We start from the raw sequence: 17321 nt of genomic DNA, 5'->3' as shown, positions 1-17321 counted from the left end.
ATGTGTAGGCTAAATGTCGTGGATTACATTTTAACCAGCTGTTTGCTTGAGTCTGAGTTTCTGTCTGAGTGTTCCTGTTTTATTTTGATTGTCTTCTGACCTGCGCCAGCGTATCCAGTTTGAATGATTAGCTCAGGGAAAACGCATGGAGAGAGCATATTTCTCTAGTATTGGCAAATCTTTCTTAATTACAAGGTCTCAAATAATTAGGCCCTAATATATATATATATATATATATATATATATATATATATATATATATATATATATATATATATATATATATGTGTGTGTGTGTGTGTGTATATATATATATATATATATCCACCAGCTTTGATTTTTAGTAGGCGTGCGCGTTATAGGAGCGATCAGTCACAGCTCGTTTGTAAATGTAAACACACTTGGATGAAAACGGATACAAAGAATTTCCAAGGGAAGGCTTCTGATGAAGAAACATATGACTGTGACACACCCGAGGGGGCGTGGTATAGTAGTGGTGTGAATGGCTCACGTTAGAGGGCGGGGACATCCAAAAAATTACATCCAGTCAAGCTTGCTTGCTGCCAGCACCACATCTCATCAGTCACGCTATTTACACGCTACCGGACCGTATTTCTTTCTGTTAAGGGAGGATAGTGGTTTATTTGTGTATTTATTTCTGAGGCAAATTCAACCGAGGACGAAGTTATTTCTGCCATGGCGAAAGGAGAAGGAGCTGAACAATACTCGAACGCCAGTTTGTTGAATAAACCGGGGAACTCGGATGGCACCCAGCTCGCTAAAAGGGTGAGTAAATTCATTTATTCAAAATTTAGCTTCAGGTACGGGTTGATTCTGGCCCGCTTTCACACGAATTCTCGAAAATAGAAAGGGCCAGGCTTTGATAGGAATGGGTGTCGATCGTTTAAATCAGGGGTGCCCAATCCCGGTCCTCGAGAGCTACCGTCCTGCAGCTTTTAGATGCATCCCTACTCCAACACAGCTGAATCAAATGAATGGCTTGTTATCAGGCCTTTGCCAAACACGATGGCATGCTGAAGAGGTAATCAAACCATTTGATTCAGCTGTGTTGGAGTAGGGATGCATCTAAAAGCTGCAGGACGGTAGCTCTCGAGGACCGGGATTGGGCACCCCTGGTTTAAATGAATGGGTAATACCAGCGAGCTGACACTTTAAGGGTGACTCATGTTAGCTTAAATAAGGCGCGCGCCATTCCGGGCCAACATTTGTCTCATTAGTAACTCGGAAACGATATAAACGGAATTTAAAAAATGGACAAACTCTTAATTTAATAAAATGTAATTATTGTTATTTGGCACGTGAGTGTTATTTGGGCCTTTGGGAAGCCCTTTCTCCTTCTTCTGAACCTTAATTATACTAAGAACGCATTCTTCAAATAGTTTAAACCAAAAACCGTGGTTTTGGAGGGCTACATCTACACAAACGGGTTTAATTCACAGTTTGCGTGTGTGGAAGGCAATGTTCGAGATTTTCTGTGCCCTTATTTCGCCAGCAACGTGTAGCTACATTTGAATTAAAAAATGTAATACCTCTCGTCTTATCAGTTCCTCAAATTCAGTTCACGTTCGGCTGGTTTTTGACGTTGTTCCTTAAAGTAGCCGAGAATTTGGGTTTTAACCTTTGCATAAAGGTGGCTTACTTTTAATTAAAATAATTACACATTTTTTTTAAATCACGCTGGGAATATCGATATCGCCTTTCCAAAAACGTCGCAGAATATAGTCTGCTAACACCAGCGTGGTTTGTCTTATCCTTCATATCAGTTTTAATAAGCATTCTCAGATAGATGTGCTGCATTCACTGGGCTCTGTTAAAACCCCCACTAGCTCTGCCTTTGCAAGGAAGAAACACTCAACGAAAAAGAGAAAGTAGCCTGTCTTTCTGAGGCTGGAATAATCAGACACTATAATTTGCATTGTAGTAACAAAAATGCGGTAGAGTTCATTTGCACGATGTTTTAAATTCCCTCACATACTAGTGGTTTGTTAAACAAATGGTTTAATTTTTCACTGCTTTGGTATTCACGTCTCCCCCCCCCCCCCCCAAAAAAAAAAAAGGAAAACCACACAAACACACACACTGCTGAAGAAAATTCCCATTAAATTTACAATTTTCCCGAAAGCACTGAACGCCACAGGGAGCACCCACCAAGGCGACGTGTCAGATAATGAAGGAGCAGGCAGAGGACCTTTCCCGAAAACAGACTACAAAATGAGTGTTCGGGATTTTGTGTGTCTGCACCTTTAGACTAAGGGAGTGACACGTGAACCCAAAAAGCAGGAAAAACGTCTCACCTACGCATGTTACGCATTTACAGTAGTAACATATCATTAGTGGGAACTCTGATAGCAGGTGTGGCCCTGGAAGTAATATCAGTGAAGGTAGATTCAGTGTCCTGTTTATAAAACTCAGCTACATTCCTTTCTCTTTTTCTTTTTTGCCAAAGACATCTGTCCACGTGTGGCCGCAAGCTCAGTTAAGATCCATTATGGTTGTGTGTTTTAAATAGACTGCCTGACAACCATGCAAATGTGTGTGACACGAATACACTGTCACATTAACACATTCCTGTGGCAGTTACTTGATGGTTACACACCTGTGTCGGTACAGTCAGTGCTCTGCATTCAGGTAGAGTGGGTTCAGGGGAGTTATGTACGGTGAGAGATGCTTGAGATTTTGCATTTGCTGCCATGGACACCAGAGCTACTGCAGCTACTGCATTTCCAGCTATTATGGTTAAAACTGCTTCTTCTGCTGGTTTGTCCTTGCAGTGAAGAGTGTTTGACCTAAAGAAAAGCAGAGCTGGGCGCATCAGTGGGGCAAAGACTGGTTTATTTGCATGCAATGACAGCAATGCTTCATTTCCGTGTCCTTTTCCTGATCCTTATGAGGAGTGGTGAAATATGCCGAAGGTTACTTTAAACAGATTGTACCTTGATATAGGTTTTCTGCTTTTCTTCTTCTGCTTAAGGTTATCAGCAAGAGCCCTTTTCTCATTCAGCACCAGAGATTAACCCCCCCCCCCCCCCCTTTAAAAAAAATAAATAAATAAAGAGAGAGAGAGGGGTCAGACTAAGCAGCAGAAAACTCAAACTTTTGATTGGTCGGGGATAAGGGTGTGTGTTCGCCTCTCTTTGGGCAGCAGTGGTCAAAGCTCTGGTCAAACAGTGGCAGTCATCCACTGAGGAATTAAGCCATCTCAAACTGATGCCAAGGTGCTGTCGCCCTGGCTTTTGGGGTGAGTGACACAATGGTGTAGTCAGACGCTCACACCAATCGTGGATTTGTGTTGCCATTAGGAGATCTGTTTGGAGTCTGTCTGTTGAGGAAATGATTACATGTTCAGCGGAGAAACTCTTGAAGAATAAGCGCTTGTTACCGAACCAAGGGTTTCTTGTTTCCCTGGCGGCTGTCCCCGACACCTTCCAAATACACTACACTGTGGTTAGCTTTTTGCCAGCAGAACTCACGAGCTCTTAAGACCCTCTGGCGATTAAGAATTTAGGCCATGTTCCTCGTGAGGCTCGGAAAAAATGTTTTATTGTTTAATGGGACTGGTGAGAAAGAAGCAAGTCTGCAGATTAAGTCCTCAGACAGAAATTGAGAAAGTTGCCGATTTATAGTCTGCTTCCTTTTTTTTTTTTTTTTTCTTTCTTTTTTTGTCTTCTGGGGACAGGGGGAGTGTAATTGTTTGTAGGTGTGTTGCAGTGGCTGTGTAAGGCTTAAGCTGCTGCTGGCCACTCCGGGGAAGTGACCTCTCCTATAATTACAAAAACTTGGCCCCGCTGAAGTCCAAAAACGTTTGCAGACAGCTGCAAATACCCAAGGGCAGTTTCCTCAAAAGTTTGCTATCATTGAAGCCGTTTATTGCCTCTTGTCAAGCGAGATCCTCCCAGATGACGAGCAGGTCTCAGGCCTGCTCTAAGGTGTGCCTGTTGAACAAAATGTTCTTATCCTACTTTTGTTTTTACGATCAATGTATTTGAGCACGTTCTAAATCTGTGTTTCTGTTCTTTTTATTGCCTACTTGCAGCATGAGCAGAACAGGTTATCAGTCTGCAACAAGATATGCTATGCCATCGGGGGAGCTCCGTACCAGATCACAGGATGCGCCCTGGGCTTCTTTTTGCAGATCTATCTACTGGACGTAGCACAGGTGAGGAGGTTGAAATTGTTTCCAAACTCCAAAGAGATAAATGAAGCCACCTGGCTTCACCATCAGTGATAAGTAACCTGAACCTGTGCTTTCAAAATATGTCAATTTTGACGGTTAGGGGGAAAAAAAATACATATATGTTCAATTTAACACTCATTAAATACTATTAAATTTTCCAATAAGAAAGCCTAACCCTATATGTGTCCAAAACATTAAGGGATAGGAGTAAGGTTAGACTTCACAAGGTTAAATGGGATTGAGAGCAAAGTGTGCAGTCTGTTCTCTGTAATGTAGTAATGCTGAGTCTTAAAGCCCTGCTCTTATAAGCCCTCATACAGGACTTTACACAGATCAGAGCAAAGTTGTGGAAAAAGTTTCTGCCTTGTTGCTATTATTGACTCGATGATGGGGCTCCAGTGTATTAAGAGGCTTACAGGAGCTTGTTCTGAAAAGCTTTGGGAGGGGTACAGTGGTGGCACAATATAAAGGGGGGGAGCTCGCATTAATGAGCTCTGACAGTAATCTGATGGTCATGGCCATGATGGCAGTGATAGTCAAAGGCTTCCCAGGGTTCGGTCTTGTTCGCCTTCCATGGCTATTAATTAACAGTCTATGGGGTGACACAGCGTGGTACAGATTGTACATTTAGAAGTCACACATTCATCACCCTGTCCGAGTTTGTCCCCTCTGTTAACAGCCAGCTGGCAACTAATATGTGTTAAGAGTTACTCTCTCACTGCTGCCTTTAATAAAAGATAGTGACTAAACCTTTCCCACTGTAATGCGAAGTGTAATGCCCATTTTTACAGCTTCACTGCTACTGTTTAGCTATACGACCACATAACCTGTGCTCATTTATCTGAGCTGATACATGTGTATAACAGCCACGTGTCGACATCTCTAATCTTTTTCTTGTGCTTTTACAGATCGATCCCTTCTATGCTTCCATCATCTTGTTTGTTGGGCGAGCTTGGGACGCCGTAACGGACCCCACAGTGGGCTTCCTGGTCTCTCGAAGCCCGTGGACGCGTTTTGGACGCATGCTGCCCTGGTGAGCTTTTACTCCCTCCTAGTTTCGTGGCGCTACACAGTCCATTTGATTTGATGTGCATAACAAATATACTTCCTTAGTGAGGTCTCTGACAAACTGTTTCCTTTACCTTACTGATAAAGCCAGGTTAAGCAGTTCAAACACTTGTTGCGTATTTGCTGTTGGAGCATGTGATCACAGGGTCTCCCATCAGCCCTGGTGGAAGTTTCCCAACTGTATGATGTCAGTGTTTGGGGAGGGCGGGGCTTTGTTCTCTACTTTTGAAAAGCCAGAGACTTCTCTCAGGAGGGTTTACTACGCGTCATGCTATTGCTGCAGTACTACTTCCTCATTGCCAGCATGTGCGGATGTGTCCATTCAAACTCTCCTTCCCCCGTCTCTCATTCACCTCTTGCTATTTAGAATAGCATACTGAGAACTGTCTTTAGGTGAAGTGGACCACATTAACTGCTACTGTTTGAACTATAAACCCCCTAAAGATGTCAAGCCATTTTCTTTTTTAAGTTAAACAAAAACAGGAAGTTGCTTCAGGAGATACTCTTGCACATAACCCACATTGTAGTTTTTGGTGACAAATACAACTCCAGTGCATTACAGGAAGCGCACAAAGACTCTTTGGAAGTCTTCTTTGTGTGGTTATTTGACATAAAACCTTAAATATACAGAGAATAATATGAAAACCCATCTTGTATTAAGGTTTGAATTCAGCTTGTCTGTGTGTAGGAGGGCTGTAAAGCATGCCTGAAAAGGCTTACTGATCGCTTTTCTTTTCAGATTTGACCCACCCACCCCCCACCACCACATTGTTCTGTCTATGGGCATCTTGCACAGTCTTATCAGCTCTAAAGTCTAATGACTTTTAAACCCCTATTCCCCACACCGTTGCACACCTGTGGTCTGTGTCAACGGAGATGTAATTGATATAATTCCGCTGATGTAAGAGACTACTGGGGTGTCAGTGGAGCTGCTAGTTATAGAGCTGTCAGCACAGAAGACGTTTTAGAGCCACTGTCCCTTCAGTACATGCAGTACTCTGTAGTGTGACGAGGGTAGAAATAAGCCACCGGAGGTAAAAGGTATCAGAGAGAGAGGATATGTCAAGAACAACAAAAGAGCAAAGGCATCTCTTTAATAACCACCACGAGGAGGTGTGGGGTGTGTGCTGCACCTGTGTATTTACTCCCTTGCCTCCTTGATTAAACATATAATTTCCCAAGCTGGTTAGGAAATGAGCGTTGGGTAGGAAGTGGCACGAGTGGGAGGAGAGGGTCCCCTGCCTGCCCACTACTGTCTTTCCCTGTGTTAATGCAACCTCTTGGTAAATGGTTGCAAAAGGCTATGAAAGCAGATAATCAAGATAAAATTCCTTTTTGCAATAATTCCTATACAGCTCGAATTTTAGCTTGTTACAAGTAGAGCGCAGCTACTTTTGTCACCGCGTAGTTCAGCTTGGCTCTGTAGAAACAATATCTTCTAGAGGAGGTAAAGGTCATGTAATGTTTTAGAAAGACAGTTTCTTGCTGATGCTCAAATGAATTCTAGTTAAACGGCCGTGGTTTTAGAGCTCATTCAAAGAAAGTTTGTGGTAAATAATCTAAGTATTTGTGGCTGTGATTTTTAGCTTTAATCTTGCAGCCTATGTGGGTGTGTATGTCGCAAGTAGACCTGCATGACTAATGCAGAAGAAATGTCATAATGGCGAGACTGAGGTTCGCAGAGCTGACGGTGATAGAAATGTTCCTCACCAGTGATGAAATCGTTAATGGGAGTTCCCGTAAAGGAGCGCTGAACTCGATGATGTAAAAATTATATTAAGAGTTATTTCTTTGTCAAAAAATTTTGACTGAGAAGCGAATGTGCAAGAGGGTGATGGATTTTATCTCGTTACTGTAATTACTGCTGAGATGCTGATGTTTGAATCTCAAAAGTGGGTCACAGAGGAAGGGGGGGGGGGATAAAGTGCATCCTCCACTTCTCGTCAGAAATGGGGCGTGGGCTTTTGGTTGTAGCGGGGGTGGGTTTGGCATTTTTGGTTATATTATGGCTCAGTTCATTTCAGACACATGTGCAGAGAGCAGGCAGGAAGCTGCAGATGCAGTCAGAGCTGCTCTGTCTTTAATGCTTGGAAGCCACAGTGGGGGGAGGGTGACCGGAGCTGAGCGAGCTTCTCATTGGTCCTGCCCACAACACACCACTAGTTTTAGCCAATAGCTGCTCAGCTTTCAGTGCCTGTATTACGTGTTAAAGAGTGACTGAGGAATCCAGGAGGTTACTGGAGTTCAAGTTCTAGCAGTGAATTTTCAGACCGAAGGCCTTCCTGTTGCTTATCTTATATCACTGTCAGCTTCTGCAGTTGGCTACAGTATGAAGAGCCAGTTTTGAAGACTTTCACCTAAAGAGTGATATATTTTTTTTTTTTTTTTGGGGGGGGGGGGCGTGATTTCTGACTTATGAAAGCACAAAGTCAAAAACTGAATTTTAAAAATGTATTATTGCTTCAGCCGCCAAGCCAAAAATGAGAAAATGGAGAGATAACTGTGTCACTCTCACACGCAGAAGCTCTTAAGATAGCTTTTCACTCTTACTAAACTGTTGATAGACTTAAAGCTGCCACTCGCTGAGTTAATTCGCTGACAAAGTAGATAACGCTCGCTCTTGTCAGCACGGCTGTTTCAGAAGATGTTTAAATGTGATGTAGGTCAATGCTTGTATGGCCCAGTGTGCCTCCGGAGTTCTGCAAGGATGGTGCGAAGCTTATCTTAGGCTTGCAGACAGTGAACACGTGCCTTAAAAAAAACAAACAAACCAAGCAACACAGTTTCTGCTGGTGACTTGTGTGGATGACATTCCTTGCGTTTGTGTTCATCTCATGGGTTGGAGTTGATTACTGTATTAAAAAAGGAGGAAAAAAAGGAGCAAGCATTCCTGAGCGCATTGTTGCATGTGGATGGATCATGTGTTCCAGCTTGTCCACCCTTTCTGTACACTCCCACACTGTGTTCAAACAAGGGTACAGTTAATCACATCACATGGGCGAGAGAGCAGACAGCACGTCGCTCCGCCGGACCTTCTCTCTCTTTCAAACTCTCGCTGCGGTGCGTGATTATGTTGATAATTGTTCGCAAGGGCTCTAATTGATTGGCAGCGAGTTGTTCAGCTTTCTGAGCACTGTGGAGAGAAGTTAGGCCTGCTCTAGCTGTTGGGCCACTCTGACTCGAGCATGATTTCGCTGTCTGATCTTTTCAGACAGGACCTGTCAGTGAATGGCCTGGCAGGATGGCACGAACTGTCATATTCCATGTGTATTTCTTGGAATGTGACGCATCCACAGAGGCGTAACTGCAGGGCAAAATCTCACATCTCATTGGACTGTAGCTGTCTGACCATAGGAAGGAGGTGACTGGAGGGTGGGAAGTGTGCAAAAGAATTTCACTTCTGTGGGGTTTTATGCTCAGTTAAAGTTCCTGTATGTTGTGTGAATTCATGAAAACAAAAGGTGCCTTTAATGTCGTTCAGCAGCATTCCCCAAGTCATTCATCCTCTAGTAACCCTCAGATCAGGCCATATCTGAGGCTCAGCCTCCTTGCATGTAAAGTACATAGACACAATATATTCATCAGGAGACAGTTAACTAAAGTGCAGAATCACTGAAGAAGTGTTGGCACGAGCAGAATAGAAAAGCCATGAGTAGTTACGCAATGAGAGACTTTTTAGGCCTGGAAACTGTTTACAAAATGAGATGTTCCACACTTTGAATAGATCACGTTTTACACCGACTGACGCTGTTGCTGTTATGTTTTCCTGTTCCACTCCCCTCCCTCCTGCTTTATCTCATCTGCAGGATCGTACTGTCAACCCCTCTGGCTGTGATTTCCTACTTCCTCATATGGTACGTTCCTCCCTTTGAGAATGGCAAAGTCATCTGGTACCTCTTCTTCTACTGCCTCTTCCAGAGCCTCCAAACTGTGAGTACCACATGTGCACGCACAAACATGTTCACTATAACCTTTCATTGTAGGGTTCTCAGAGTATGGCCTGCAGCCTAACTGTGGTCTTTGGTGATGTCGGAGGGAAAGAATGTTCCCCTCTGTATTTCCTTCTTCCGTGTATATATAATATTAGTATGTAGCACCTCATGGGAAGATTAACCCCAACTTCTTTATAAGTCTGATATATTTGGATTACTTAAACAGTTTCCTGTCTTCGTGCAGCGCTTGTGGTATCTAAGTATCGATCATTTGTTGAAGCTGTTCTCTCACCTTCATACTCTTTGTGATTTCCCGCAGTGCTTCCATGTGCCATACTCAGCCCTCACCATGTTCATCAGCTCAGAGCAGAAAGAGAGAGACTCTGCGACTGCCTACAGTGAGTATCAGCATGTTAAAGCGCCGTCCTCTTAGATAAACCTCCTGGAGCCTCTTTACGATGCCTCCTTGTCTCCTCATCAGGGATGACGGTGGAGGTTTTGGGCACCCTGCTCGGTACGGCGATCCAGGGCCAGATCGTCGGCTTGGCGAACGCTCCCTGCATCCCGGGGCCCGCCGATATCCTGGCGGAGCCGAGCAACTTCTCTGCGTCCCCTGGACTTAATGAGTCTAAGCCTGTCATCTCCCTGGAGCACACGGTAACCGTTTATCAGTTGGCTAATTAACAAGTTCGTCTAATTAGATGCGAGCTGATGACGGCGGTTTGTGAAATCTTCTGAATACTCATTGCGCATTTCTTCCTCCTGTGCAGAGAACAGCCTACATGATCGCGTCAGGTGTGATCTGCTTGATTTATATCATCTGTGCTGTCGTGCTGTTCTTCGGTGTGAGAGAACAAAAAGGTGAGCGTTTATCAGAATCAACCATCCTTCTGTTGTTGGATCCTTTAACAGACTAAGATTTTATCCGAAGCCAAAATCACTGATGTCAGATTCCCGATGGGCCGCACATGTACGCTTCCTTCGTGTGATTACAGCTCCATGATTATGGGCTGAGGAAGCACACAAAGTTTGCTCAAAGTGAAAGCCTTATGACCTCGTAATAAGATGTCTGGCTATTTCAGGGTGAGGCTTAAAGGCAGCTGCACATGAAAAGTGTCATTTAAAGTAAAAAAGCTCAGAAGAAGAAGAAGAAAGTGTACTTTATTGGTCCCCGTGGGGAAAATCCCTCTCTGCATTTAACCCATTCACTCAGTGAAGCAGTGGGCAGCCATTGGGCGCCCGGGGAGCAGTGTGTAGGGACGGTACCTTGCTCAGGGGTACCTCAGGGTAGCTGTTCAGGGGAATCGAACCCCCGACCTTCCGATCATGGGGCCACCACTCTACCTACTGAGCTAGAAACGGGACATCAGAACGTTTCAAAGTGAATTCTGCATCTTGGTTCACTCCCTCGTGTCTTTTCTCTTTTCAGAGTCTTCTCGTCCCAGGTCTGAGCCCATGTCCTTCTTTCAGGGGATTAAGCTGGTGATGGGGTATGGACCATATGCCAAACTGGTCATGGCCTTCCTCTTTACCTCACTAGGTTTCATGGTGCGTACATGAAAGAGCCACACACACTCTGTATATTTTACTGTAAATGAATTTGTATACAGGATAACTTTCCATGTTTGCGTTTTTCAGTCACTAACTTCAGCCTGTTTAGTGTCTCGCATGTTTGTGCTCCCAGCCAGAGTTTTCTTGGCCCCATGTGCATGTGTGTGCGTGTTTGTGTGTTCAAGCAATACACTGAGTGACCTCTCTGTCTCATCCTGCAGCTCCTGGAGGGAAACTTTGCCCTGTTCTGCAGCGCCACACTGGGTTTCAGGAACGACTTCCAGAATATTCTGCTGGTCATCATGGTGAGTAGAGACACAGAGGAGGTGACCGGGAGGTGGTTTATTGTGACAAACACATAGACACAGACAGCTAGGTGCACTGTTCCCATAGAAATGACTCCAGCCACCCCTGGCAGGTGAAACCCAGAGCAGCCCGTTTGTGCGGAACAAAATGAGCCATTAACGTCAGCATGCAGACAAAAGCCTTCTCTTGTAAATGGTCTTCAATTACAAAATCCACTCTGTACTCGGTCAGAAAGGAAGGCTCCTGCATGGCTGTTTCAGTGATGTGTGACTACTCGGCCCGAATGCCACCCCGTTCCCACAGACCGTAAAGAAGCCACAGTCACCTCTGCTTTCATGTCTCTTTTATATAAACCTGTGGTATAAGGGGAACAAAAAGCTTTCATATCAAAGAGTCACGCAAACTTCCCGACGAGTATTAAAGCTAATTAATCCACAGATGTGCTGAGCTCACGCAACGGTATGGGGTGAGAAAGTGCAGGTTAGCAAGGGTGAAGAGATTAGATGCTTTGAGCCTTTACTTCACGGACAGGATTATGTAGCCAAGGTAGTGACCATTAACCAGTACGTGCAGTCACTGAAATGACTTTGTTTAATCAGCACTGAGAGATGGTAATCCTTGATGATGTGTGAGGTGATCTCATTATCTTATAATGGCAACGATAAGATAAACCAAATCAAATTGGCACACGTTATAAAAGCACACGTACCTCACACTGGCTGTCAGTCGAAGGAGCAAAAGCAGCAAAGGTCAAAAGTAATGAATAACTGAGGGAAGAGGAGGAAGGCAGAAAAAGCCTCCTGTGTGGCGCCTGTTCATGTTAGATCCAGCTTGGATGCACAGCACGTGCAGTCGTTCTTAAGGATGTTTGTATGAGAATGTTGTGCTGCTCAGTTTCAGTGAAGGCAGTTTGTGTGAAACTCTCTTCAAAGTTGGTTTAGAAGATGAAAGCTGATGCGTGATGTTGATATTTGATTTCTAAGGAAAAAAACAGCGAGGCTCATGGGGGCAAAGGTTTGAGAGAAGTGTTTGCAGAACAGCAAGACTAATTTCAAGTGCATACATTTTAAAACAGAGTGTGTGCTCGTATACTAAAGTGAAACTACATGAAATGAGTCTGAAAGCTACAGATGAGAGACTGAGGTGACGGGAAGTACATGAAGGACATGAAGAGTCCTTCATGTACTTCCTATCGAAGGCATTCAGAAGGAGAGGTGGGGAAATACCGAGAACACTGTGCACAATGGCTGGGTGTTCTCGCCGCCTTGGTCAAACACGCGCAGGTCAAAGCCCACGACGATCTGGGGGCTGTCCCGCCTCTTCATGTCCTCTTTAGGTCAGATGATATCTGAAGTGCTTTGTGACTGCATCAGATGTCTAACATGCTTCTCTTCTTTTATATAACACAGATAAAGTAGGGTTTTTGTTGTTGTTTTTCCCAATATTGACCTGGAATACGGAGGGGCGTTGGAGAAACTTACAGGAACTTCTCTGAGTTTTGGTAAAACAGTTGGTTAACCACACTTGCTTTTTGTTTCCCCCCTCTTTCAGCTCTCCGCTACTCTGGCCATTCCCTTCTGGCAGTGGTTTCTGACTCGTTTTGGAAAGAAGACAGCGGTTTACGTTGGCACACTGGTAAGTCCCTGAAATCTTGTTAAAAGTATAAACAAACCATAAAACTTAGGGGAATTTTTCTTTCATAGGAAAACTGATGCAGTATCATTAAGAGACCTGTTTTGGGATTTAAATCTCTCACTGCTGTCATTTCCAGGTTGTGATTCCTTTCATGATCCTGGTGGTGTCCCTGAAGAGTAACCTGGCTGTCACCTACATCTGCTCCTTTGCTGCTGGCGTTGGAGTGGCTGTCGCCTTCCTGCTACCTTGGTATGCCTCTCCGCTGGCTCGTATTTGATGACTTTATAGATAAAAACGTTTTTTCTTATCAGGAATGCACATAAATGACCAAGCCTCACGTTTTGTTTGTTCAGGTCTATGCTGCCCGATGTCGTCGACGACTTCCAAGTGCAAAATCCTGACTTCACCGGCCACGAAGCGCTCTTCTATTCCTTCTATGTCTTCTTCACCAAGTTTGCTTCTGGAGTCTCTCTTGGCATCTCTACTCTTAGTTTAGAGTAAGCACTGGCACCAAGTTTAAGCATTTGCAGCGATTTGTTTAGTTGAATTTCTCAGCACCTAAAATCCCACATCAAAGCAAGGAGTTCCTTTCCGTTCCATTAGATTACAGTGAGGCTATAGAGTGCATGTGGGTACATATCACATGAGCAACCACAGCAGTGTTTTTCATTTGATGAGTAATTTGTTACTTTTCCTGCACATCAATATCTCTGCTGCGCTAAAAGCTAATAATTTTATTTCTCTTCTTTTTAGCTTTGCGGGTTACATCAGCCGAGGCTGCTCTCAACCTAAGGAAGTGGACTTGACGTTGAAATTACTGGTTTCGGCGGCACCCATAGCTCTGATGGCGATTGGCCTGTCCATAATTTACTCTTACCCGATCAATGAGGAGAAGAGGCAAGCTAACCGCAAACTCCTACAGGACCTGAGGTAAGTGCACAGACCCAAACGCTTCACCATCTTCTGTGTGTGTGTTGCATCTGTGTGAGGCAACCCTCCAACCGAAGTCTCTCGTCTCACAGGGAGAATGAGGCGGACTCTGAAACGGACTCAGCAGAACTAGCCAACGTGGTCTAGCTCATTTTCCAGACAGACCAGTGGGGTGAACGAATGGCACTTTTGCACCGGACGGCACCAACAGACCCGCGACTGTCGGATCACTGCCTTGTCCACTAATGCTGCTGTTCCAGAAGTACTTGATTCACTCAAGTGTCATTGTTTCAGCCACCCTGAGGCCTTTTCTAAAGACAACCCTCCCATCTGTGAATCTGTGATATTTTCCTGGCACACTTCTCTGTTTCTGTTTTTCGTGGGGAAAAAAAGCCTTATTTTTTAGATGTACTGTGAAAAGATCCTTTTCATTTTCTTTGTTTAGTTGGTCTTTCTCTGAGTCAAAAATCACACAAGAACTATGAAAAGCATTAAGAGCATGTTTTCATTAGTATTAATGGTGCTATGTACGCACGTCGAACGTGAGCGACCTCAGGAGGCTCTGAGATGTGAGCGTTCGACACGAGGAACTTGAACAGCGGTACAACCTTAATTTGTTCCCCCGTTTACAGGGTTTTAAAAAGCTGATGCAAACGTCGGGGGGTTTTTTTGTTTTGTTTTTTTTAAATAGAAATTGTATTTTTACATTTTCACTTCATAGTTTACACAATCCAATCAGCCAGCCTGTTTCATCTTATTCCCATCCCACTGGCTTTTCTTATAAGAGGTTATAAATAATGGTGATGTTTGAACTTGTGGCCAAACAGGAACACCTGCGCTCTAAAGGGCTTCTAATAGTACTCCACCGTCACACTGAAACCACTACAGGAGTGAAAGCAGTTATTTTTCAAAAACATAACTGATGTCTGTATATTCAGCAGCTACATTATTTCCATTATTTATAAGGACAGCTGCTGATGGCAGGAAAAACCTTTTCTCTCTCAATGCTTTAAATTTAAGTTACTACAGGCACCTGTAATTTAGTGATATCATTATTTAAATATTTATTAGTTTTCATTTTTCCTTTTCAAATTCATGTTTTCTAGAAAGCCATGCTTCTTGGATTATTTAACTCTATTTAAGGCCTGTAAAGCTGTTGCCAACTGGGCATTCAGGTTTAACCTCCTTTGCGGTCTTTGCTTCATATGCATTTTATAAAAGGGAAGCGCATCATTTTGGAGAAAGAAGAAGGGGGGGGAAAAAAAAAAAAGATGAAGATAGAAAGCGGAGCTCTTATCGATGGGTGTTTATGGTTATCTGTATATATGTTTTTATTGGAGAAGCACATGTCAATCTGTCATCACGAGGATTATGTTTCATGTCTGTCGATATGGAAATGTGTACATTGAGTGTCATATGTTATACATAATGTTACATCTTTGGCATTTGATTCGGACAACTGAGTTGCCAATGTTTATTTCATTCATGCTCGTTTTCTTTACCCTCTGCTGAAGAGGACAGAGAACGTACATCCTTACAATTACTACAGGTTTAGTCTACATCCTGTAAATGCTGTCTTGTTTTAATTTGTTGTGTAGTTTTTTTTTTGGTTTTTTATTTTTATTTTTGACTCTTGAGTGAGGCTGTAGCCAAATGTGTGAAGCTTTAATCCCGACAAAGGCACACAGGCGCCTCCTGTGCATATGTATATACTTGTGTATATATCTTTGTTATATTTGTGTCTGCAAGTGGGATGAACCCATCTACACTGTGGTGTAGCTATTTAAGAAAAAAAATACTGTGATGGAGGAAAAATATGTTAATAAACACTAACTGATAAATGTCCATTGTGCACTGTGGGGAAAAAGAAATTGGCAGTAGTCTTTACTTTCTCCTTGTGTGGATTAAAAATAAGGAACTTCTTCTCCATCCACACATCCCATGTGGATGGATGAGATTCCAAGATGCATTGCTGATCAGTTGTCTCCCTCTATGATCAGAGGGGATTTTGGTCTTTCTGGTCCAGGATTTGTAGAGCTGAAGCAAGTTTATAGCCAGCACAAACACTGGTTTGGGCCTCTGGTAATAATAATGACCTGACGCACTCTCACTAATACCTCGGCATGCTACTGATGAGACGGTGGATGGTGTTTTAGGGGATATCCTCCCAGACATGGATTATAGCATCAGGGAGCTCTAGGAGAGTGTGGGGACTAGACACAGAAGATGTGACAGAGGTTCTCACAAGGATTCAGGTCTGGGAAACATGAGGACCAGACAGTGGAATTGATAGCAATACCTTCATACAAAAATTCAGTATTATACCTAGTTCTGTCCAAACAAAGTCACCCCAGCTGTATTGACACGATGCAGCAGTACCATCTAGTGGTTTCACAGCTCAGCAGCAGGTCAAATATGTCAAGGAGTCATTTACCAACTCTGCACAAGAAATTAGTCCCATATTATATATAGTGGAACCCACTGGAGAAGAAAAGTCATGAGTAATAACAGGTAACAGAAGAGGCGCAGCATCAGTCAAAATTATACTAATTTATTAACCAAAAAGGGAAAAAACCCCCACCATGAACTCCATGAAAAGTGTTAGTGTGTCAGCAGGCGAATGAATGAACTTTAGGTTTACGGTGTTTCACAGTGCGAAGCCTAAACATAACCAGAGCTGGGTGGATGGGATTAGAGAAGCCCGAGGCAGCTGTTTGCAGTTTAGGTGCTGAAGAGTGATATGATCTGTTTTGATATTAGTTCAACTGTATTTTAAGCGTTTTAAGAGAGATCTGCTGAACCGTGTTGTCTTGATTAATCAGTAATGTTTCATTTCATATAATGATACATAATTCGTTACTAACTTCTTTCAAATCAATTTATGACCTTTCAAAGTAATTTGACATCAATGAGGCTTTAGGTGAGAATCGTACTATGATTATGCATATTTTTAAAATATAACATAATTAGGCTGTTATTTGCTATTTTTATTGTAAATATTTATAAGGGGAAAGGGGGAGTAAAGTACACAATGAGGCCCAGCTTATGTCATCAGCTGTGTTGTTTGCCTCCAAGACGTGTCTTCCCGTCCTCAAACGGGGAAGCGAGTGTGCAAGTATACAAGTACAAACTGTGTGTACTTAGTATTGAGAAACACCTGCTGACATATTTGACCAGATCAGCGTCATCCCTGTGCCCTGGCTCTAATGGGTAAGGCTGACAGATTGCAGATTGCCAAGGAACCATGAAATAATCAATTAAATGGTGAAATAATAAAATATGTTTTCAAAAAAGATTAATTGACATATGTATTTAATACACTATTTATTTATTTCCATTTTAATTACGTACTCATCCATTTAATTGCTTAATGGTGTATTTAGTGATATAATTTGGCCACTCTTTGCACTCCAACTATGACGAGAGTCCTCGTCGTATTTTCAGGTGTGGCTCTAGTGAAACCCAGTTTTCACATTCACATGGTTTATGATTCATAATGAACTGATCCCATCTAGTGTTCAGTCACGAAATTGCAATAACTGTTTGGTGAATGTTGGTTTTATTTCGCACACATAAACGGCGACATTTGGATGAATATTTTCTTCCTGGTAGAAGTTATACTTTAAAAAAAACATCATTACATAAATAAACATTTAACCGTTGTCATCTGCGTGTTGCCGTAAGATAAAACGATAAAAAAAACC

General features: G+C 43.0%; 1 protein-coding gene across 1 annotated transcript; it reads left to right on the top strand.

The window, feature by feature from the left end:
* The first annotated feature begins 494 nt into the window (after positions 1-494).
* mfsd2ab (MFSD2 lysolipid transporter A, lysophospholipid b) lies at positions 495-15462 on the top strand. Its single transcript, XM_026156274.1, has 14 exons — positions 495-786; positions 4055-4177; positions 5104-5228; positions 9070-9193; positions 9515-9593; positions 9677-9852; positions 9966-10056; positions 10625-10743; positions 10968-11051; positions 12604-12687; positions 12824-12936; positions 13041-13184; positions 13441-13617; positions 13710-15462. The coding sequence occupies exons 1-14, from the start codon at positions 697-699 to the stop codon at positions 13762-13764; spliced, it is 1584 nt and encodes a 527-aa protein (XP_026012059.1). The 5' UTR covers positions 495-696; the 3' UTR covers positions 13765-15462.
* The last annotated feature ends 1859 nt before the right edge of the window (positions 15463-17321 follow it).

The sequence above is a fragment of the Astatotilapia calliptera genome, chromosome 22 (genome assembly GCF_900246225.1).
Source record: "Astatotilapia calliptera chromosome 22, fAstCal1.2, whole genome shotgun sequence".
Classification (NCBI taxonomy): domain Eukaryota; kingdom Metazoa; phylum Chordata; class Actinopteri; order Cichliformes; family Cichlidae; genus Astatotilapia; species Astatotilapia calliptera.
This window is presented reverse-complemented; position numbering and strand designations above follow the sequence as displayed.